We start from the raw sequence: 23,248 nt of genomic DNA on the forward strand, positions 1-23,248 counted from the left end.
GGACACAGGTGTGAGGCGCAGGTGTGTTCTATGTGCTGCTAGATCAGGTGTGTGTGTGTGTGTGTGTGTGTGTGTGTGTGTGTGTGTGTGTGTGTGTGTGTGTGTGTGTGTGTGTGTGTGTGTGTGTGTGTACAGAGTTATATTAGTTATCCTCATTTCGCTTCCTTCGGAGTTTATTAAAAATGAGAGAGAGAGAGAGAGAGAGAGAGAGAGAGAGAGAGAGAGAGAGGGCGGGGGAAACGTTGATAGCCATAATGCAGACAACCATGACATTTACGAGATGACAAACGAACGTACGTGTGTGTGTGTGTGTGTGTGTGTGTGTGTGTGTGTGTGTGTGTGTGTGTGTGTGTGTGTGTGTGTGTGTGTGTGTGTGTGTGTGTGTGTGTGTGTGTGTGTGTGTGTGTGTGTGTGTGTGTGTGTGTGTGTGTGTGTGTGTGTGTGTGTGAAACTGCATGAGGCTGAATACATTCCAGCTGTGATATGGGAAAATATATTTGGAGCGAGTGAATGTTTCGGTGGCATTTAGGAGGGAACGTGTGCTGGGGGGGGAGGTGGGGAGAGGAGAGAAGCGTGGCGTTTGGGATTTCAGAGGAGGTGTTATATTGACTGTGTGTGTGTGTGTGTGTGTGTGTGTGTGTGTGTGTGTGTGTGTGTGTGTGTGTGTGTGTGTGTGTGTGTGTGTGTGTGTGTGTGTGTGTGTGTGTGTGTGTGTGTGTGTGTGTGTGTGTGTGTGTGTGTGTGTGAGTTGGCGTTTGTGCAAATACTTGTTGTATGAATCTAGACACACATGAATAGTGAGGGTGTCCGTAATAAGTTTTTGTCAATCTTTTGTTTTTGCGGAGCACATTACACACAGTTACGGTACGAAAGGTGGAGTGTCAAACTCATAAGTTTAGATTTTCAAAGCGACATTAAAACCTCTCAATACGACCGCCATAAGGGTCTACACTCTAGAACAACGGAGAACCAATACCGTACTTATCCTGCAGACACACACAATTGAAAATATCCTGCCCAATCTTTTCAACACCCCCTGTGATCTCAACCTGAATTCACGCAGCTATGATTGATTCCTCCTTGCCATTTTTTTTTTTTTTTTTTTTAAGAAGACCAAGCAACAGGCTAAGATTCTGCATTATCCTTTCCCCATCTTTCCTGTATAAAAAAAAATACGACAACTTTCCTCTAGTGACTAAGATTTATTTTTGCAGAGGATAGGATACAGCACTCTCCCCCATCCTTCCTTAAAAAACAGAATCATGTGAATTTGCGTCCAGTGTCTTCTGAAAATACGTCAACACTGGAAGCATATAGACGCTCTCCTCATCCTCTTTAGTACGATGCTGCGTTTTTGCTCTGTATTTTTTGTCACTATGCTGTTTATTCTTGATGTCTTTCTGCTGTTTATTCTTGATGTCTTTCTGCTGTTTATTCTTGATGTCTCTTTTTGTGTGTTTATTCTTGATGTCTTTCTGCTGTTTATTCTTGATGTCTTTTTGCTGTTTATTCTTGATGTCTTTTTGCTGTTTATTCTTGATGTCTTTATGCGGTTTATTCTTGATGTCTTTCTGCTGTTTATTACTGATGTCTTTTTGCTGTTTATTTTTTATGTCTCTGCTGTTTATTTTTTATGTCTCTGCTGTTTATTCTTGATGTCTTTCTGCTGTTTATTCCTGATGTCTTTCTGCTGTTTATTATTGATGTCTTTTTGCTGTTTATTATTGATGTCTTTTTGCTGTTTATTTTTGATGTCTCTGCTGTTTATTCTTGATGTCTTTCTGCTGTTTATTCTTGATGTCTTTCTGCTGTTTATTCTTGATGTCTTTCTGCTGTTTATTCTTGATGTCTTTCTGCTGTTTATTCTTGATGTCTTTTTGCTGTTTATTTTTGATGTCTTTCTGCTGTTTATTCCTGATGTCTTTTCGCTGTTCTTGATGTCTTTCTTCATGTTTACTCTTACTATCTCCAGACGTTTACTTTCAGCCTATGGGCCCTGGGTACTGAAAGGCTAGAATAAAAACGCTTACAATTAACACCTATCGACCACACGGGGGTCATGAAGGCAATCAGTTTTTGTTAGGTTCCAATCTAACCACCGACTAAGACACGTAATCGCCGAATCTACATCTATCTCTATCTATCTCCCTATGCCTAGACGCCTGAATCCCGTAAGGGGTGGCCACAAACACATCGCCTCCATGTCGCCCTGCCCCCTGCCATTTCGCTGCCCTCCCCCCCACTTACTCACCTCTTTTTCACATACCTTCACTACTCCATCCCTCCATCTACAACGCTGGTCCCATTTTAGTTCAAGGTAGGATCTGGCTGGGGTAATGAGGACCTTGACTGAATGTATCACGCCCGGCCCGGGAATCGAAACGAGGACTTCTCGGTTAGCCATAGACAAGTAAAAACAACATTCATAAGTCTTGCTGTACAACTCTGTTTTCCAAGTGTTTCCCTGTTACCTCGAGATGATTATATCCAACTCAGATATAAGCTTAAGAAACCCCCCATGAGGGAAAAAAGAAAAAAAATCCACGGACAGGTAACAACAATCTTCTTAAATCTTGTTAAACAATTATATCTTCCATGTGTTTTCTTGTTACCTCCACATGAGTATATCCAAATCTGAAATAAGCAAAAGAAACTCTCTCAGGAAAAAAAAAATATCAATGACTGCCAAGTATGATCATCTCAAGGTAAAGAGCTCTTATGGTCACCCCTTATACAGGATACTGGATTTCCCCTAACCTGGCCCAGATATTCGTCCCTCTGCAGCTTACTTCACGTAGCTCTGTAGCAGAAAGAGTTAGGTGGTACCGCTCTACATACTTTCCACCGCACTTCTTCGTGACTAGCATCATAATCTAGTGTCAACCTGATCTTACAACTCAGCATTCGATGGAGAGATGGGAATTTTTGGACAAGTTAAAAATAGTGTAGTACCAAGCAAAGAAATCATACCACCACACTTACCCCAACACAGCTAGTAAGGATGTGGACATGCCGTGATTACTGTGCTGTGATGCAATGTGGTGTGTGTGGCGGGAGTGTAGTGTAGTGTAGTGTAGTGTAGTGTAGTGTAGTGTTGTGCAGTGTGGTGTGGTGTGGTGTGGTGTGACGTGAAGCAATGTGCTATGGCGTAGTGTGATGTTATGTGATGTGATGTGATGTGATGTGATGTGGCGTAGTGTAATGTGATGTGATGTGATGTGCTGTGGTGCTGTGTCGTGTGGTGACAGTAAAATGTAGTGTGGTGTGGTGAGACGAGTAGCTATCTTACACACCCCTCTCAAGTTGCACATCAGCCGCACTTGTGGAGCTGCTGCAAGACCTTCAATATTCCCAGCACAAGGTATCAAGTTGCAAGCATGTTCTACCCACGTTTTTTAAATAATCCTGCCAGTATCATGTTGTCTCTGTATTCAAGTTTTGCTGCCTTATGATTATATTAATTATCTGTGCAGGTGTCTAGTACTAAAGGGGGTTACAGGCAAACCTTTTTATTTATTTACTTATGGCGTCAAAAATCCTAGCGGCACTGAGAAAGAGATTAGCACTGCCTAGTCATTCAGCTATTTCTCAATGTTTGTCTGTAATGAAAACACTGCAAAACTAGGCAAGTTCGAAACGAAAAAATCTGCTGTGACTGTTGGAATGAAATACCTTCATCCCTATAACAGTGTCTGTCGGATTATTAGCGTCCTCATGAAGTACGCTGGAAAAGCATGACACTGACTGATGTGGTTAATTATACATACAAATACCGCGACAATAATGCAAGGGAGGTTGGACAAGGTTACGGAAATAAAGTTGGGTTCAATAAGGATAATATATACAGGGTGGACTAGGCAGAGGTAGCAATAAGAGAGAAGACTGTGACACTAAAAATTGACTACGGTACGCAAGAAGGTACAGACAAAGCAAGGATAACAAACAAAGGAAGACTATAACACAAGGTGGTCTACGCGTGGAAAACTAAACAAACGGAATTGTACCAAACAAAAAACAGGTTGCCCTAGGATGACACAAAATTATAACAAGAAGGGTATTGGCTTCTCAAAGATAACAAAGTAATAGTTATAATAAACATAAGATGGCACACGCAAAAATAAAACACAAACAAAAGGTGGACTACGCAAAGATAACAAACAAAAGGAAGACTATAACAAAGAAAAATAGGTGAGTTACGCAAGGATAACACATAAAACGAGGACCACACTTGGGAAACAAAACAAAGTGTAGGCTTCAAAATGCCGACAAACACAAGACAGACTGTAGCCAACAAGTAAAAGACAACACATGGCTTAGAAAACAAAAGGTAGGCTACGCATGGGATATAAACACGCAGCAGGCAGGCTAGGCTACGCAAAGCAAGCAAACAGCAAGCACGTAAGGCCCAGCAAGACAAGCAAACACGGGGGGTAAACACAGCCGAACGGGGTGGCTGGGGGAACAGGGAGAGTGGGGAAGGGAGAGTTACAGGTGAAGGGGTGGGGGTGTGGGAAGTAGGCGAGTGGGGTGGCTTGGGGAGTGGGGGGAGGGGGTTTATGGGTAAAGGGGTGAGTGGTTGAGGTGAGAGGGTGACTGGGTGAGAGGGTAAGTGGGCGAGAGAGATGACTGGGATGGAGGGAAGGTAAAGGGGAGAAAACAGGAGAAAGAAGAGGCTGAGGAATGGGGAGGGAGTGGTTTATAAGTGAAGAGGTGGTTGGAAAATGAGAAGGGGTGTGGATAGGGAAGTGGGCGGGAAGGGGTGTGGGAGGGAGGGAAGTAAAAGTGATGGGGTGGGGGTGGATGAGAGAGGTGACGGGGGTTATGGGGAGGAGGGGGTATACAGTAGTAAAAGTATCTGGGAGAGGAGAGAGGATGAGAAGGGGTAACTAAGGTGGAGGAGGGTACAACTGATGGACTGGGGAATTGATGAGAGCGGTAGAGAGATGGTCTGTTGTCCCAGTGGGTGCGGGTTCGAATCCCGGGTGGGTTTAGAAAAGTTTAAGGATTTCAGTGTCACTACAAGAAGACTTTACTTATTAATATAAACCAGACGACACGTCGTAAAAGCACCCCCACTAATACTAATACACCTGTCCTGTATGAGACAGCCCTTGGATGTATTCAATATGAAAGGTGGGTGTTAGCGCTGAAGCGGTGATATGTGAAGATGTATGGCCTGTAGGAGGACCGCTGGGCCTATGGGAACGGGCAGTCAAGCCTACGCCTAATGACGGACACATAAAACAGGTGACTGAGAATGCAAGAAATCCTATCCTACCTGCCAAAATGTTAAAAATTGCTCCAACTAATTCATTCACTGTTTATCCATGGCGATTTTACCCAGCCACTAAGGAAATTCCTGAACCTCAAAATGCAAATATACATACAGCCAACTACCAAAACAAAACCTGCTATTATTTCCAGCAGAAGCAATTAATCCTGGGAATGGGAAAAAGCAGGTAATATATCAGGGCAATGGTAGCCGGTGTCGATGATCAGAACTCTCCCCTTCACTCCAGGTTCTCAAGAGGCCTAATATTTTACACTCACCTGGTTATTAATGAATATCTCTCTCGCATGTACAAAGTATATCTTCCTCCTTTTTCACGTTTCCTCCTTCATATCATTAATCTCTCTCTCTCTCTCTATTATCCATACTGTTCATCTCCCTCCGTCTGCTTTATCCCCTTCCTTTCTCTCCCTGCCATCCCTTGCCTCCTAAAGTATTTCCTCCCCTCTCTGCCCCTGCCCCCACACACCCGCAAAGACCGTTCTTGGAAGCTCCCATCCGTCTGCCAGAGGAATCCTAAATCTGGTTGCCACGACGACGCTAAACAATAACACCTCAGCACTGGACATATTGCTCCCTCCTCACATCGCTTACCCTTCATCTCTCCCGCTCTCAACTTTGTTCTTCTCTCATTCTCTGTTTCGTCTCTCCTTCTCTCAATTCTTTCTTATTCTCCTCTTTTTTCTTATATTCCACTCACTTCATCTTGTCTCTCCTTGTCCTCTCATCTCTTGTTCTCATATATTTCCTTTCCTCATACCTTTTCTCCTCCTCCTCCCCCTCTTCCTCCTCCTCCTCCTCCTCTTTGGTGTTCTTCATAACCTTCCCATTCCCATTTACAGTTCTTCCTCTTCTCTTTTCTCCTCTCCTCCTTGTCTTTCTTCCTCTCGTCTCTTCTCCTCCTTCGTTTCGTCTCTTCTCATGCCTTCATTTTTTATACCATCCTTTCTCTTCTTTTTTTTCTTTAACTCAAATACTTTCTCTTTTCTTCTCACCTCTCCTTTATTTCTGTCACCTGTTCTTCTTCCTCTTATCTTTTCTCCTACCTTCACATTTTTCTTATATTCCTCCTTTTCCTCTGTTTCTCTTAGCACTTCCCTTCTCTCGTCTCGTCTCATTTTTCGACCAAATTTACTCATCTCTTCTTCCGTCACTTTTCTTCCTTGTCTTTCTTCTGTTCCTTTTAGCTTGTCCCTTCTCTACCCTTATTTCTTGTCATTCTCTCCCATCACTTCCCTATCTACACTTCCCTCACCACTTCCCTATCTACACTTCCCCCATCGCTTCCCTATCTACACTTCCTCCCATTCACTTCCCTATCCACATTTCCCCCACCACTTCCCTATCTACACTTTCCCCACCACTTCCCTGTTTACACTTCCCCCACCACTTCCCTATTTACACTTCCCCCACCACTTCCCTATTTACACTTCCCCCACCACTTCCCCAACTACACTTTCCCAACCACTCCCCTATTTACATTCCCCCACCACTACCCTATCTTCACATCCTATACTACTTCCTTATCTACACTTCCGCATCACTTCATTTTAAACCCTATCATTCAGGCGACGTATATATTTTACTGAAAAGTCTCCAGACGACTTTATTCAGTTCCAGAGAGGCTATTAAGACTTCGTGTGTGTGTGTGTGTGTGTGTGTGTGTGTGTGTGTGTGTGTGTGTGTGTGACTTCATTACTGTCGCTTCTTCACTGATACGGTTCTCTCCTAAGCTTAAGAAAATCGTAAAGTACCACCAAATAAATAAATATACATAAATAAATAAACAAATAAAGTCCTCGGGCTCAAGGGGTGAACACTTCTTTTCCACTTACCTCTTCTCAACATCCACGTACCACTTCTCTCCTCACACTACTCTCACCTTATCGAAGTGTGCCAAGGTCCTCTCTCACGTACCTGTAAAAAGGGAAATGAATTCACGTTAGGTAGCCGTAATACACAGTTCCTCCTTTAACTCCCAGTCTTTCCCCTATGGTTCACCCCTTCACTGCCAGTCTTTCCCCTACGGTTCACCCCTTCACTGCCAGTCTTTTCCCTACGGTTCACCTCATCACTGCCAGTCTTTCACCTATGGTTCACCCCTTCACTGCCAGTCTTTCCCCTACGGTTCACCCCTTCACTGCCAGTCTTTCCCCTATGGTTCACCCCTTCACTGCCAGTCTTTCCCCTACGGTTCACCCCTTCACTGCGAGTCATTCCCCTGCCGTTCACTTCATCACTACCAGTCTTTCCCCTACGGTTCACCTCATCACTACCAGTCTTTCCCCTACGGTTCACCCCTTCACTACCAGTCTTTCCCCTACGGTTCACCCCTTCACTACCAGTCTTTCCCCTACGGTTCACCCCTTCACTACCAGTCTTTCCCCTACGGTTCACCCCTTCACTACCAGTCTTTTCCTTATGCTGAGAAAAATTCTATAATGGTAACAAGACTTACATAAACGTCATCGTAGTGAATGGACAATATGCAATGGGGCTGTGTAGCTTAGCCCCTTCAGTACGATGTCTCTCCTGAGCAATGTAAAATCGGTGGGGGAAGAAAGAGTTAAGTAAATGCACATCAGACGATTAAGACACATGTTTATATTTAGAAGAAACTACAGCCGACCCTCTTACCAGGAAATGAAAGGCTGTACCATGAATAATATCGTCTGGCTAAAGAAAAAATAAATCACCTGGCAACTGTAGGAGCAAAATCGTCTGAAATAAAAGAGATCAATAATGTCTGACGGTAACACGAATGAAATCACGGGAAGCATTATTAAGAAGTTCATTGTGCGGCTGAGGCTAATAAAATAAATAAAACACACACAAAATGGAACTCAACGAAGAAAAAGACAATAAGAACCACCACCACCCCAACTTTTCCTTTCCTTTCTTTTCCTTCCCTTCCTTTTCCTTCATTTTTCTTCTGCCTCCTCCGTTAGTTATGTTAAGGCAGTGTCCCCTCAGTTACTCCTCGGCATGTACTGTTTTCTTTCTCCTTGTCTTTTCTTCTACATTTCACATTCCTCGCCTCTCGTTTCTTCAAAGCATCTTCTGTTCTCCTCTCCATGCTTTCATCCTCTCTTCCTCTCATGTTTCTTCTTGCGCACCTCCTCTGTTCCTCTTTAACATTCCTTTCATCTCACCTCTTCTCTCTGACACCTCTTGTCTTCTCCTCTCTCTCTCTTCACAGCACCTGCTTCTATTCTCTTTCAACACAACCCTTTTAATATTCCAGCGGTGCTCCAACCATCACTTATGTTTTTGTGTTTTTCCCACGCTGCTCCTCCCTCTTCAATCCATCTATTTCTCTGTCAACTCCTTCCTTCAACTTCCGTTTAATGTTTTCCTTTGATGTTACTTTCAATGCCTGCCTTCATACAGTAACATTCAATTTCAAGCTGTGTGTGTGTGTGTGTGTGTGTGTGTGTGTGTGTGTGTGTGTGTGTGTGTGTGTGTGTGTGTGTGTGTGTTTCTTCATTTTCTCTAAACACTTTCTCCCCACTGCCTTGCATTTTCCTTCACCTCCTTCTCCTCACTTGCTTGAATTTCTTCATCTACTTCTTCAGCTTCCTTTTCCTCTCATGTTGCATCTAGTTCCCTTGCATCGACCTTCGCAAGCAGCTTATATTCCTTCACTGATTTCCTTCGTTGTGTTTCTTATATTTTTAGTTACACTTGCTTTTGTATCTCTCGCATATATACTTCCATCTTATCCCTTTTATATTATTCTCATTTTCTTTCATTTACATCCTTTGCAATGGTCCTTAAATTCTTCTCTCTCTCTCTCTCTCTCTCTCTCTCTCTCTCTCTCAACAATGCATCCTTCTTCCTACAGCCACTCCTCTGTTGCCACGTTTCTCCTTATTCATTTCCTGTTATTTCTCGTCCTTCTAAACACACTTCTTCTTCATCCCCCCTATTCATCATCAAGCTTTCTCTTATTTCTCACTCCTATATTTTACGCTTTTATACATCGTCTTTATTATAGCTGATTTTACACACACACACACACACACACACACACACACACACACACACACACACAGTCTCTCTCTCTCTCTCTCTCTGTCCCCCTCCCTCCCTCTCAAGCAGGCCCTCAAATCAAGGTCGATATCCTGACCATGAACGCTCAAGAGCTGTCTGACCTTCCTTCCTCCTTCCTTCCTTAATGAGAGAGAGAGAGAGAGAGAGAGAGAGAGAGAGAGAGAGAGAGAGAGGAGTGTGCAAGTGGTCCAAATTAGAGCAAGTGAGCGAGATGAGCAACGATGGACGGCTAACAGGCACAGTTCAGAGGGCTAAAGTTTAGAGATCGGGTGGCTGGGTCAAGAGAAAGGGGGAGGACGAGGGGAGAAGAGGGAGAGAAGGAAGAAAGTGGGTAGAGAGGGAGAGAAGGAAGAGGGGAAAGAGGGAGAAGGAAGAACGAGGGGGAAGAGGAGGAGAAGGAAGAAAGAGGGTAGAGATAACTGGAAGAGAGAGAGGAGGTATTGGGAAAGTGACAGAGTAGGAAAAAAGGGAGCAGAGACAACTGGGAAAAAGAGAGAGAGAGAGAGAGAGAGAGAGAGAGAGAGAGAGAGAGAGAGAGAGAGAGAGAGAGAGACAGAGAGAGAGAGTAATGGGAGAGCGGGAGAGAAGGAAGAAAGAGGGATGAGACACAAGGGAGAGAGGGCGAGGTGGTAATGAAGAGAGGTAGTTGAAGAATAAGAAAGAGAAGAAGGAAAAGAAATAAAATGGAGTGAGATGGTAAAGAAAGTTGGAAGAGAGAGGACAGAGAAAGAGGGAAGAGAAAGGAGGTAGAAAAAGGAAGGTAGAAAAAGGAAGAAAAGAAGGAAGAGACAAAAGGCAGAGAAAAAACGAAGAGAGAGACAGGATACAAAGAAAGAGGAAAGAGACAGGAGGCAGAGAAAGAAGGAAGAAAGAGGACGCAGAGAAGGAAAGACGAGAGGTATTGAAAGAATGGGCAGGGAATGTGGCATGGATTGAACTTTGGATGAAGAGGCGAGGAAAAGAAAAAGGTGAAAGATGATAGATGAAAATGCAGAAAAGGGATGGGAGATGAGAGACTGAAAGACGGAGAAACAAGGAGGAAAGTCTGGCTAAAATGGGTCTGGTATGGGGGGAAGGAGAGGGAACTGAGAGCAAGGGAACAGGGATGACGTAGAGAAGAGAATTAGAGAAAGAAAGAAGGAAGAAAGGGGGAAGAGAATGAGAATAGGAAACTCAGGACTAAAGAAACGATGTAAAGAAACAGGGAAATGAGAGAGGGTAGAACAGGAAGGGGAAAAGAAAGCACTGAGGAAGAGGATGGAATGAAAAGACGGACTAAGTAAGAACGGGGACGGTGACTGGGTATGTGGGTCACGGGAATGCAAGGAAATGATGAGAAGATTAATGGGGATGAGAAAAAACAAGAGAGGCAGAGAAAGATACAGGAGGGGAGACTGAGAAAGAGAAAAGGCACAGAAAGAAGAGCTGTGGAAAAGAATGCAGGATGAGAAAGGAAGCAGAAAAAAAATGGAAAAGGAAGTAGAAGAGGAAGAGAGTGGAGGCAGAAAAAGAAGGAAGAGACCTGGGTTAGAGAGAATGAATAGACAGAGTAGATACAGAGGGAGAGAGGATAAACAGAATGAGATAAGAGGCTGAGAATAACGGAAGACAGGAGACAGAGAAAGAGGAGATATAGAGAGTGAGAGGAGACAGAGAAAGGAAGGAGGATGGAAAGGGGTGGGTCTGTGAAGCAGGGGAAAATCAAGAAGAGAGTGGGACAGGAGGGATAAAGAAGAAAGGAGAGAGAGAAGGAAAACAAGATAAAGAATGGAAGAAAAAAAAAAAAAAGCGAAGTAACATGTTTTGTGGAGAGAAAAAAAAAAAGGGAGGGGCACGAAGAAAGAAGAGGAACAAGGAAGAGAGAAAAAGAGAGCAGGGTACAAAGCTAATTACGGCGATCAAGAGTATAATTGTTGTGGTGATGGAGGGTATCTTTGCCGTGCCCCTAAGCTCCCCATATCCAACAAACTACCCCCTCAGTCCGGCACCACAGCACAACCACACCCAAAGCAAAAAACACCCACAGCAGAACAGCTACCACTGAAGAACAGCACCCACGGCTGAAAACACCCACAGCAGACTAGTAACCACTAATGAACTGCACCCACAGCAGAACAGAAACCACTGGAGAATAGCACCCACAGCAGCTTCGCATGCACAATAAAATCGACCCACAGCAGAATCACACACACAGCAGAATCGCACTCACAGAATCACACCTACAGCAGAATCGCACCCACAGAGTCGCACCTACAGCAGAGACACACCAACAGCAAAATCAAACCCACAGCTGAATCACACCCACAGCAGAATCACACCCACAACTGAATCGCACCCAAAACTGAATCGCAACCATAGCAGAATATCACTCAGAGCAAAATCGCACTCACAATAGAATCGCAACCACAGCAAAACTACACCCACAGCAGGACCACACCCACGACTGAATCGCAACCCCAGCAGAATATCACTTAAAGAAAAATCGCACTCACAGCAGAATCGCACCCACAGCAGAATCACACCCACAACAGAACGGTATGTAGGCCAATGCAGCACTTTCAGCAATCAGTGGTCATACAGACTTCACTGCTACCTGTATTCCCACACAATATCGTACCACTGCTGCCCATACCCACCCACACAGCAAGGCATGACAGTATAATCATACCCACCTTAGGAAAGCACGTAGGCTGGCCAAAATCAAAGATGTTAATGCTCTCAAAACGACTCTCGTACCTTTATCATCCTCTGTTGTATGACAAGACTGGGGAACTTACTACTTCATCTCCATCTGACGGCTTTTATCATATGGAACAAATACTTTTATCATTACCAAGTTATTATTATTATTATCATTATTATTATTATTATGATGATGACGATGATGATGACTGACGACGACGATGATGATGATAATGATGATATACCAAGCAGCTTAGTTTCAGGCTTGTACGCTCCTGTTGGGGTAATAAAGGCCTGGGTGATCGATACAGTTGATTATTCATTACGGTACTGATTAGAGTAATAACAGTTGTAGTAGCTAATGGAAATATGGTAGTAATGAAAGAACTGATAGTGATGGTTGTACTAAGTGTATGGGAGAGAAGGCAGTGCCGCGAAAGATAGTGATGTTAGTAATGGCAGTGACGGTTGTAAAAGTAGTAATGGAAGTAGTTGCACTAATGGCAGCTAGTCACTAGTAAAGGTAGTTATAGTAGTAAAGGTCGATGGTAGTAACTGCACTGATGGTAGCTAGTGATTGCAGTAAAGATGGTTATGGTAGTACCGTAATGGCAGATAGTAGTAATAGCATTGATGGTAGCTAGTCACTGTAGTAAAGGTGATTATGGTAGTAATGGTTGATGGTAGCAACAGCACATATGGTAGTACTCGTTGTGACGACTGTAATGGTAATGACAGCAGTAATGGTAATGGTGGTGGCAATGGCAGACACGGAACCAGATTATAAGCAGTGATAATGGTAGTAACAATGGTAGTATAAGCGCAGCAATAATGCCACTGTTAATATTAAACGTATAGTAGTAATGTAATAATGGTGTTCATGGAAATGGTGGCAGTGGTTGAAGTATGGCAGTAGTGAAAGAATGGCAGTGATGACAGTATGGTAGCAATCGTCATATGGGGGTGGTGATGGCAATAATGTAAGGTGGCGAAGATGGTTTGTATGGCAGCAAAAGGATGGTAGTAATGAAGGTATGGTAACTATGGCGTGGAAGAAAGTATGGTACCAATAGCAGTGTGATGGCGATGGTAGTAATCATGAATATGTTGGATGCTATGAAAAAACTGTAGTAACAGCAAATGATAGTGAACGTAGTAATGACTGTGGTTGTTGTAGTAGTAGTAGTAATAATAGTAGTAGTAGTAGTAGTAGTAGTAGTAGCAGTAGTAGTAGTAATGGCGGTAGCAGAAATGTAAGTATGGTAGTCGTGGTAGTGAGAGGATGGCAATATGGTAGCAACAGCAGTGTAGTGGTAATGGCAGTAACGATGGTATCAACGTGATGGAAGTAATGGAAGTATGGTGGTAATGACAGTCGAGTGATGGCAATACGGTAGCAGCATGGTAGTGTTGGTAGTAATAACAATGTGGTATGGTAGTGATGGTCGTGATGGCAGTATGGTAGCAGCAGTAATACCGTAGTGTCAGCCGTAATGATGCTATGGTAGCGAAGGTAGTATGGTAGTAGCGACAGAGACGGTGACATAAGAGTATGGTAGAAGTAGCAGCATGGTAGTATTATGTTTGTACAGGCAGCGATGGTGGCAATGACAACATGATAAGACAACAATAACAGAGAAGAGGTGAAGATACAAGGATGGTAGTAGTGACAGTGATGGCAGCAATGAGAGTATGGTAGGAATAGTTATGGTAGTAATGGTATGGTAGGGTGAGAATAGGCGAGGCTACAGTGGCAACAAGGACGGCCATGTTGGGTGGGGTGGCTAATTTAAGGTTATGTAGAGCTGTGTGTGTGTGTGTGTGTGTGTGTGTGTGTGTGTGTGTGTGTGTGTGTGTGTGTGTGTGTGTGTGTATGCATGAATGTATGTATGTATGTGCGGGTGATGCAGAGATATGTCTGCTCGTTTCTGCCGTGCTCCGTGTATGTCTGCGTATTCGGATTATGCAAATTGCTTTAAGTGCGGACACCAGGGATGTTGACTTATCTGGAGGCGTGCGTGCGTGCGTGTGTCTGGGGACATGATTGCGTGCATGACTCTTCTGGCATCTGAGGCTGGGTGTGAGTGTGTTTACATAATGGCGTGCATGGTTGATGTGACCTTTGAAATTGTGTGTGTGTGTGTGTGTGTGTGTGTATGTGTGTGTGTGTGTGTGTGTGTGTGTGTGTGTGTGTGTGTGTGTGTGTGTGTGTGTGTGTGTGTGTGTGTGTGTGTGTGTGTGTGTGTGTGTGTGTGCGCATAACTCCGGAGTTCCATTGTCCTTGTGAGCGTGTGCGCGTGTGTGTTTGTGTTTGAGGTGCTTACATAACTGTGTTCCACCGTTTGTGTCCTTGTATGAACATGTTTTGTGTGTGTGCGCGCGCGCGCACGTGAATGTGTGCGTGCTTGCGTGGATTTCCTGGTGTATGTGTGTGTCTTGGGGGAGGGGGGTGAAAGCAACATGAATCTGGTCAGAACACTTGTACAACAGAATTAATGTGAAAGTGTGTGGGCGAAGCCTGTGTGTTTATGATTACATACACATGCACATAACTCAGCTGAAAATATGACTTTCTACAGTGTGTGTGTGTGTGTGTGTGTGTGTGTGTGTGTGTGTGTGTGTGTGTGTGTGTGTGTGTGTGTGTGTGTGTGTGTGTGTGTGTGTGTGTGTGTGTGTGTGTGTGTGTGTGTGTGTGTGTGCGTGCGCGCGCGCGCGCGCGCGCGCGCTTGCGATTGATGTGTTGTACCTGTGTTATTGTCGTGGATTTCGGGTTTGAATATTCCTGCCCACGACAGCACATTTTTTGTAAATAAATTATTGTATTGCATAATTTGGGTAAGATATTATTTATCACTAGAGATAAATCTGGTCGTGGAGAAAACAACGTATTTAGTTATATAATTATTCAGTAATGTTAAGTTTCATTTGACTGACTTCGTGCACGAAGCTGCTCGAAGCTGACCAGTTCTCTCTCTGCTGCCAGAGAGTTCAGTTCTCAACCTGCCACTAAATAGTAAACATACGTGCCTCAAACTCACAACAACGATCAGCCATCTCTCTGCTATCAATACCGTCAACACCACAGCTAACTGCTCAGCATATTTATTAGGCCTAGAATATTTACACTGAGTACTGATCAAAACTCCATATTCACATACCGTATATTATAAAGGTGAGTTGTTTCGCTTTATGTTAGTTAATAATTAAGACCCCATACAGTGATAATAACTAACATAAATTGTTGCCGTGACCAGGATTATATCAACTGATAAATAATAGGGGGTTGCGGGTGTGAGAGCGAGAGCATTCTTTGTGCTGTGTCGGCGATCAACCATATGTTGCGTGGGGCACCAGGGGAGGCTGCGCGTGGTTGGGGGGTGTCGGGGTAGGGTTTGAACCCTCCCCAGTAGATTATCCGTCCCCTTTGAAGAAAGTAGCCTTCTTTGGGCATTCCTATGTCCAGAGATTCCCACTAGGTCGTCCGGTGCAGTATCCAGACGATGCTCCAGTCTTTTATGTCCGCAAATCTGGCGTGCCTAGTGCCAAGGTCAGCACAATTAGAGATAGTAAAGAATACCAGGACCTCCTAACATACAAGCCAGACTTAATAATTCTGATCGTCGGGGGGAACGACTTGTCCCGAGATACGGCCTTGAATCAGTTGGCCCTCGATATAGAAGCCTTGGCTAAGGAAACTGAGGATGAGACAGGGGGCCACTGTTTCATTGTCGGCATCGAGAAAAGGACGAACCCCCGAGGTATGACCTATGAAGAATATATCCGGGCCAGAAACGGAGTAAACCTGCGTCTGTAGAGAACTTTTCCTTTCGCAAAGGCCCGGTTGATCTACATGGGGATGAATGAGTCTGACCTGTCATGGGATGGGGTACACCTGGATACACCAGGCAACAAAAGGGTGTTGGATGGCCTTCTGAAAAGAGCTTGTTGCTTTCTTGGGCAATAAGCTCCTTGTGAGGGATTTTAGGGTTTGATCTCCTGGACTGCCTAACATACTACCCTCGCTGGAGCTTGACAAAATTGTCAACATTTTAATATCGAAATTTGGCTTAATTTTAATTCATTTTATTTTTATTTGGATTCTGCCCAAGAAAAACTACATTTAACTTAAAATCTGCACTTGCTGTCATCTTCTTTCACTTAATTGCCTATATACTAAAAATGGATAGAATAAAATCATTAAAGAGGCTTAGAGCAGCCAAAAAGGGAGCCATTACCAAACTGACCACTAACTTAACAGAATTTATAGAACATGCCGCAACCGTTCATGATATCAAAGGTATGAAAGTGTCTGCTGAGAAAATCCTCGCTGAGATCGAGTCTTACAATCAGGAGTTGTATGAATTATATCCTAATGAAGACCTAGAAGAAGAAGTTGTCAGTGATATGGAATATGTTAATAAGGTCAACAGACACTTGATAGAATTAGAGAGTGCTCTAGAATTACCTGCCAAGGACTCTGTAGTGAAAGAACAGGCAGAGAGTCGGAAAGCAACAGGAATTAAATTACCGTCTCTGAAACTCCCAATATCTGATGGTGATCCGATTCAGTGGCTGGGTTTTTGGGAGCTATTTGACTGTAGTGTGCACTCCCGAACAGATCTGACAGACATTCAGAAATTTACATATCTTAAGGGACAATTAAGTGATGAAGCGCTCCAAATTATTATTGGATTCAGTTTAGTAGCAGCTAGTTATGAATTAGCAGTCACAGTTTTAAAGAATACCTACGGTCAAGATGATCGCATTAAGGCTGCGCACATTGCAAAATTATGTAATTTACCTCCTCCTGCTCATGAAGTGAATGAACTAAAAGACTTTTCTGCATCATTTGAATGTGCGTTAGAATCACTACGTGCGATGGGAGTGACCGTGAGTGAAATCTGTGCTGTTTTGCTCCATAATAAACTCCCTAGTACACTTCAGAAGTGATCAAACGTGAACTAAAAGAGAAGTAGTTGGATGTAGATGATTACGTTCGTGTGCTAAAGACGGAGGTATGTAATATCGAAAGTAGACAGAATCCCATGGAACATCTGGGTGCGACCGCTACGGCAGCATATGCAGTGATGCAAGTGGATTTCCTGGTGTGTGTGTGTGTCTTGGGGGAGGAGGGGTGAAAGCAACATGAATCTGGTCAGAACACTTGTACAACAGAATTAATGTGAAAGTGTGTGGGAGAAGCCTGTGTGTTTATGATTACATACACATGCACATAACTCAGCTGAAAATATGGCTTTCTACTGTGTGTGTGTGTGTGTGTGTGTGTGTGTGTGTGTGTGTGTGTGTGTGTGTGTGTGTGTGTGTGTGTGTGTGTGTGTGTGTGTGTGTGTGTGTGTGTGTGTGTGTGTGTGTGTGTGTGTGTGCGCGCGCGCGCTTGCGATTGATGTGTTGTACCTGTGTTATTGTCGTGGATTTCGGGTTTGAATATTCCCGCCCACGACAGCACATTTTTTGTAGATAAATTATTGTATTGCATAATTTGGGTAAGATATTATTTATCACTAGAGATAAATCTGGTCGTGGAGAAAACAACGTATTTAGTTATATAATTATTCAGTAATGTTAAGTGTCATTTGACTGACTTCGTGCACGAAGCTGCTCGAAGCTGACCAGTTCTCTCTCCGCTACCAGAGAGTTCAGTTCTCAACCTGCCACTAAATAGTAAACATACGTGCCTCAAACTCACAACAACGATCAGCCATCTCTCTGCTATCAATACCGTCAACACCACAGCTAAGTACTCAGCATATTTATTAGGCCTAGAATATTTATACAGAGTACAGATCAAAATGCCATATTCACATACCGTATATTATAAGGGTGAGTTGTTTCGCTTTATGTAAGTTAATAATTAAGACCCCATACAGTGATAATAACTAACAGTTATAGAATTAGTGTGTGTTCAGGTATGTATCTGCTGGTATATGTACAGTATGTGTCGGTGTGCGTGGATGTGCAGGTATGTGTACATGTGTTGATATGTGTGCATTTCCTGGTATGTGTACATGTGCAGATGTGAGTGCCGTGTTTGTGTCTGTGTGGTGTGGTGGTGTGAGAAGCATGTGTGTATGTGCCAGGCAGGTGTTGTGTACCCATATGCAAATGCTCTACCTGCTCTGTTTGGTCCGCTAGTGGCTGCACACGCCGTATGTTTGCAAGGGGTTGGAGACAGCTTGGTTTCTTTGCCAGTCAGTGGGGAGGTGCTTGTTTGCCGGAGGGTGGAGGTGTTTGTTTGCCGGAGGGTGGGGAATGTGTGCTTGACAAAGGGTGCGAGTGTGATTGTTTGAGTGTGGTTGTTAGGCAGAAGGCGAGGAGGTGTTTGTTGATAAAGGGTGAGTGTGTTTGCTTGATGGTGGATGGAAACAGCTTTGTGTGTTTGGCATAGGGTTGGGGATGTTTGTTAGGCAGAGGGTAGGGGTGTATTTGTTTGGTAGAGGGTGGTGTTTATTTGTATGACAGAGGGTGGGGTTTGTTTGCCTGGCAGGGTGCAGGATGTGTTTGATGGTGAGTGGAGCCAGTATTGTTCTTCGACTGAGGGTGAGGGTATGTTTGTTAGGGTGAGGATGTGGATGTGATAGTTTGGCAAAAGGTGAGGTTTGTTTATCTGTCAAAAAGTGTCAGTGATCGTTTGGCAGAGTGGGAGTGTGTTTGTATGTCATAGCATGGAAGTGTGTTTGTCAGAGGGAGGTGGTGTGTTTGTTTTGCAGCGTGAGAGTGTGTTCGTTTGCCAGAGGAGAAAGGTGTTGTTCTTAGGCAGGAAGTGGGGTGTGTTTGTTAATGGGTGATGTTTTTTGTATGTGTTGCTGGAGTTGTGTTTGTTAGTCTGTCTGTAGGAGGAGATGTGCTCTGTCAGAGGGTGGAAGTGTGATCTGTCTGTCACTAGGGAGATATGTCTGCTTGGTAGAGAGTAGTGGTATGTTAATCAGAGGGTGTAGGTGAGCTTTGTTTGTCAGTGGGGAGAGTGTTTGGTAGAGGGTATTGGCGAGTTTTGTTTGTCAGCGAGGAGGTGCGTTTGGCAGAGGGTATAGGTGAGCTTTGTTTATCAGTGGAGAGGTGTGTTTGCTTGGCTGTGATGCAGGTGAGCTTTGATTGTCAGTTGAGAGGTGTGCTTGTTTGGTAAAAAGTTTAGATGAGCTGTGTGTGTCATTGGGGAGGTGTGTTTGTTTGGCAGAGACGTAGGTGAGCTTTGTTTGTCAGGGAGGAAGTGTGTTTGTTTGGCAGAAGGTGTGGGTGAGCTTTGTTTGTCAGTGGGGAGGTGTTTTTGGTAGAGATGCAGGTGAGCTTTGTCAGTGGAGAGGTGTGTTTGTTTGGCAAAGGGTGTAGGTGAGCTTTGTTTGTCAGGGGGGCTGTGTGTTTGTTTAGTAGAGGGTGTAGGTGAGCTCTGTCTGTTTGTGGGGAGGTGCGTTGTTTTGGCAGGGAGTGGTGGCGTTTGCTGGGAAGAAGGCAGAATCAACGCTGTTTGTTTGGCAAATAAAGATAAGTCTGCTTTACGATAATGGATGTGTGTGTGTCCAGCTAGTGATTGGAGGTATGTGTGTTGTTAGTGAGTGGATGAGTGTGTGTGATGCTATGTTAATGTGTCAGTAGATGGAGACTGGTTAGTGTGTGTGTGTGTGTGTGTGTGTGTGTGTGTGTGTGTGTGTGTGTGTGTGTGTGTGTGTGTGTGTGTGTGTGTGTGTGTGTGTGTGTGTGTGTGTGTGTGTGTGTGTGTGTGTGTGTGTGTGTGTGTGTGTGTGTGTGTGTGTGTGTGTGTGTGTGTGTGTGTGTGTGTGTGTGTGTGTGTGTGTGTGTGTGTGTGTGTGTGTGTGTGTGTGTGTGTGTGTGTGTGTGTGTGTGTGTGTGTGTGTGTGTGTGTGTGTGTGTGTGTGTGTGTGTGTGTGTGTAAGCCTAAGTGAGTGGAGTTGGTAATATTTTCATAAGTGGGTTGAGGTAGGTGTATGTTCGTTTGTGAGCAGACGTAGGTAGAAAAGGTAAAAGACAATATTTTCAGAGGAAAGGGAAGGAGACAACAAAACAAGGAACGTGAAGCAAGGAGAGACTGAGAAAAGAGAGGATAAAGAAAAATAAGAAAGGTAAGGAGGAGAAAGATTAAGGAAGGAAAGGAAAGAGAAGATACAGAGAGGAGGGGAAGGGAATGAGAAGTACAGAAGGAAGGGAAGGGAAGGACAAATGAAAGTGAACCGAAAGAGTGGGAAAGAAAAGGAAGGCCAAGGGAAGAGGAGACAGAAAATATAAGGTAAAGAATAGGGGATATAAAGAGAGAATAAGAAAAAGACAGACTAGGAAAGGAAGAGCAGGGAAGAGGAGAGAGGAATGGAACGGAAGACAATAAATCACGATGGCAACAAGAAAGTTACACGGGGAAAGGAACAAGAAAGCTACAGAGAATGAGCAGGAAAGTTAAACAGGGAAGGATCAAATTAAGTTGCACAGGGAAGGGCTAGATAGGCAGGGAGGGAGTGAAAAGTTAAACAGGGAAGGACCATGATAAGAAGGCAAGGAACGAGAAAATTAAACATGGAAGGATGATGATAAGACGGCAAGGAATGAGGAAATTAAACACGAAAGGAGCAAGATAATTATGGACTGAGTCAAGCAAGGCAAGTTAAGCAGGGAAGAAGCAAGAACATCAAGGAGAACAGGCTCTAGCACGCACGTTAAGCAGGGAAGCAGCAAAACAAGTAAGTGGTATAAGGTCAAACATGAAAGTTAAACAAGCAAGGAGCGAGAAGATTAAGCAAGAGAGAACAAAAGGACGACTCATGGCAAGACACGACAATCCTGAAAAAGCTAGAAGTGGACAAGGCCGACGCATGACAGGCCAAGTCAGGGTGGTGTGGTGTGGGCTGGGGTGGGGTGGAGTGTTGAGGGATGGGCTGGGGAGGAGGGTGGTGGGTGGTGTGGCGAGGATGGGGGGATGTGGGGGCGGGTGGTCAACAAGGTCACGCACACTGACCTTACCAGCCAGGCAGCCAAGAGGAAGGGAGGGAAGGAGGAATGCAGGGAAGGAATGAGGAAGGAGGACGGAGGGAAGGTGGAACACAGGGAAGGAGGAACGCAGGGAAGGAATGAGCAAGGAGGGTGGAGGGAAGGAAGGACTTAAGTAGGAATGAAGGGAAGGGATGAGGGAAGAAATGACGGAAGGAGTAAAGAAGAGACAAAGGAGTACAAAGGAAAGCAAACTGCAACAGATCTGTTGGTCTTGGTGGGAAGAAGGGAAGGAATGAAGGTAAAGACGGAGGGAAGAAAAGGAGAGACGAGAGGAAGGAAGGAAGGAAGAACAAAAGGAAGGAAGGAAGGATGAACAAAAGGAAGGAAGGAAGGAGGAACAAAAGGATGGAAGGAAAAAGGGAAGAAATGAAGGATGGAGGGAAGAAGGGAATGAAGGAGGAAAGACAGGACAGTAGGAAGAAAGAAAGAAGACAGGAGGAAAGAAAGGAGGAAAGAAAGGAGGGAAGAAGAGATTCAAAGGGAGATGAGGGGAAGGGCAGCTGAGACTGAAGGCAGAAGGGAGGGAAGTTGAGACCAAGAGAAAAAGGGAAGGAAAGAAGGAACGAAGGATTGAGGAAAGAAAGGAAGGAAGGACTGAGGAAAGAAAGAAAGGATGAAGGAGAGAAACGAGGAAGAATGGGTGGATGGGTGAGCGCGAGAATGCATTAGAGTGGGTGTGTGGCAGGATAGATGGATGGGAAATGAGGCTGGAGTATGCACTAAACTTACGAGCACAGTGGACGGATATGTGAGAGGAAGAGTGGGTGGGTGGTGGATGCTTGGCTGGACTGATGGATGGGCGGGAAAGTGCGTGTGTTATAGGATGTGGAGAGTGGGTGTGTTATGAATCAGCGAGGGTGGGTGGGGGAGCAGGCGGTAGGACGGGTGAGATACCAAGAGCATAACACGAACCTTATGAAGCAGTGGGGGTGGGTGGGTTGGTGGGCGGGAGAAGGGATGCTGGCACGGTTCTGCTTCACGTGGGCGTCGATACAAGAGACCCCAGCGGACCTGACCTGCCCCACACACTAAATTCCGCGGCTCACGTCTTGACCTGCTTCTCCACACGATATTCACACACCTTAAATACGCTTGCCTTCGGTTTATTTATCCTCGGTATTATTTATCTTTCACCTCTGACGCTGTAATATTATGATGCGGAACCAATCGCCTTCGTGCCGCTTCACTGAAACTTCATTACAAACACGAATCACGCACTCTGAAGCAGATTCGATTGCACTCACTTTCCCTCAGCTCACGATTCCACCCAACACCACCATCTCTCACTCCACGAACCACTTATGATGCAGGACGAGACAGAACCGAGCTTGATCCACCGCGGAGATCCACCTAGCGACCACCTTCCCTCCACTGCGCCAACATGTGACTAACTTGAGACCTTGTGGGCGAGCGAGGAAGACATCACAAAAAGTTACCGGTTCGTCTTTTACCGTCTCCCTCTCGTTTCGCGCCCTCCCAACATCGCACCACCCTAAATATCCAACCCAGTGAAGAAGAAACAAGGACATATCACCAAGTCTGAAGAAGAGAGGGTAAAACAAGCCGCGATAACTTTAGATGAGCGAAAGTAAAAAGGTGCGACGTGGCTACCAACCCTCCCGCCTGGTGAGTATGTGTGAGTGTGTGTGTGTGTGAGAGGGTTCGGGTTGAGACTACACACTCGCCACCACCACCACCACTACTACCACCACCAGTCTAACCCTCCAATCATCACCTGTTTACTCCCTTCATGCGGGATTGATTGGCTGGTTGGTGTCCCCTCTACCCCACCCACACCCCCACCCAATCTCGGCCTGAATGGCAGCCGAGAGGGGGAAATGATAGCGGAAGTACTGTGTGTCGCTGGAGTGGGGGAAAAAAAAAAAAAGTGAACAGGACGATAATGGGTGGAGGTCGTTCATTCCTCTCTCTCTCTCTCTCTCTCTCTCTCTCTGACTGATAGGAGAGAGAGATAAAAGGTGCTGCACACAAGCTCAAAACAAATCAGACTTTTAATCAATCCCTTAGAGCCGAGAAAATGCAAGGCTTGAATGATGGAGGTGCGACACAAGTTCGTTGGGCACTCGAAAGACAGTTCTCCTACCTTTGTATTTTTCCCTTTTCTAATTTCTAAATCTTACCCATCCCATATATTATAATGGGTTAGGGGCCACGATGATGATGATGATGATGATGGTGATACGGACACTA

The 23,248-nt window shown here is 44.7% G+C and overlaps 1 protein-coding gene across 1 annotated transcript in view; it reads right to left on the reverse strand.

Moving 5' to 3' along the window:
- LOC145405820 (uncharacterized) overlaps window positions 1-22,460 on the reverse strand; it is a 335,482-nt gene extending 313,022 nt beyond the window's left edge. The window contains exons 1-2 of the mRNA XM_080277058.1: window positions 22,430-22,460; window positions 21,950-22,128 (exon numbers count right to left, since the gene is read on the reverse strand). Coding sequence (XP_080133184.1) covers window positions 21,950-22,128; window positions 22,430-22,460 — 210 coding nt within the window. The remainder of the gene's footprint in view (window positions 1-21,949; window positions 22,129-22,429) is intronic.
- Window positions 22,461-23,248: the final 788 nt, after the last annotated feature.

The sequence above is a fragment of the Coenobita brevimanus genome, chromosome 68 (genome assembly GCF_032717465.1).
Source record: "Coenobita brevimanus isolate Jiangsu-jjx chromosome 68, ASM3271746v2, whole genome shotgun sequence".
NCBI lineage: Eukaryota > Metazoa > Arthropoda > Malacostraca > Decapoda > Coenobitidae > Coenobita > Coenobita brevimanus.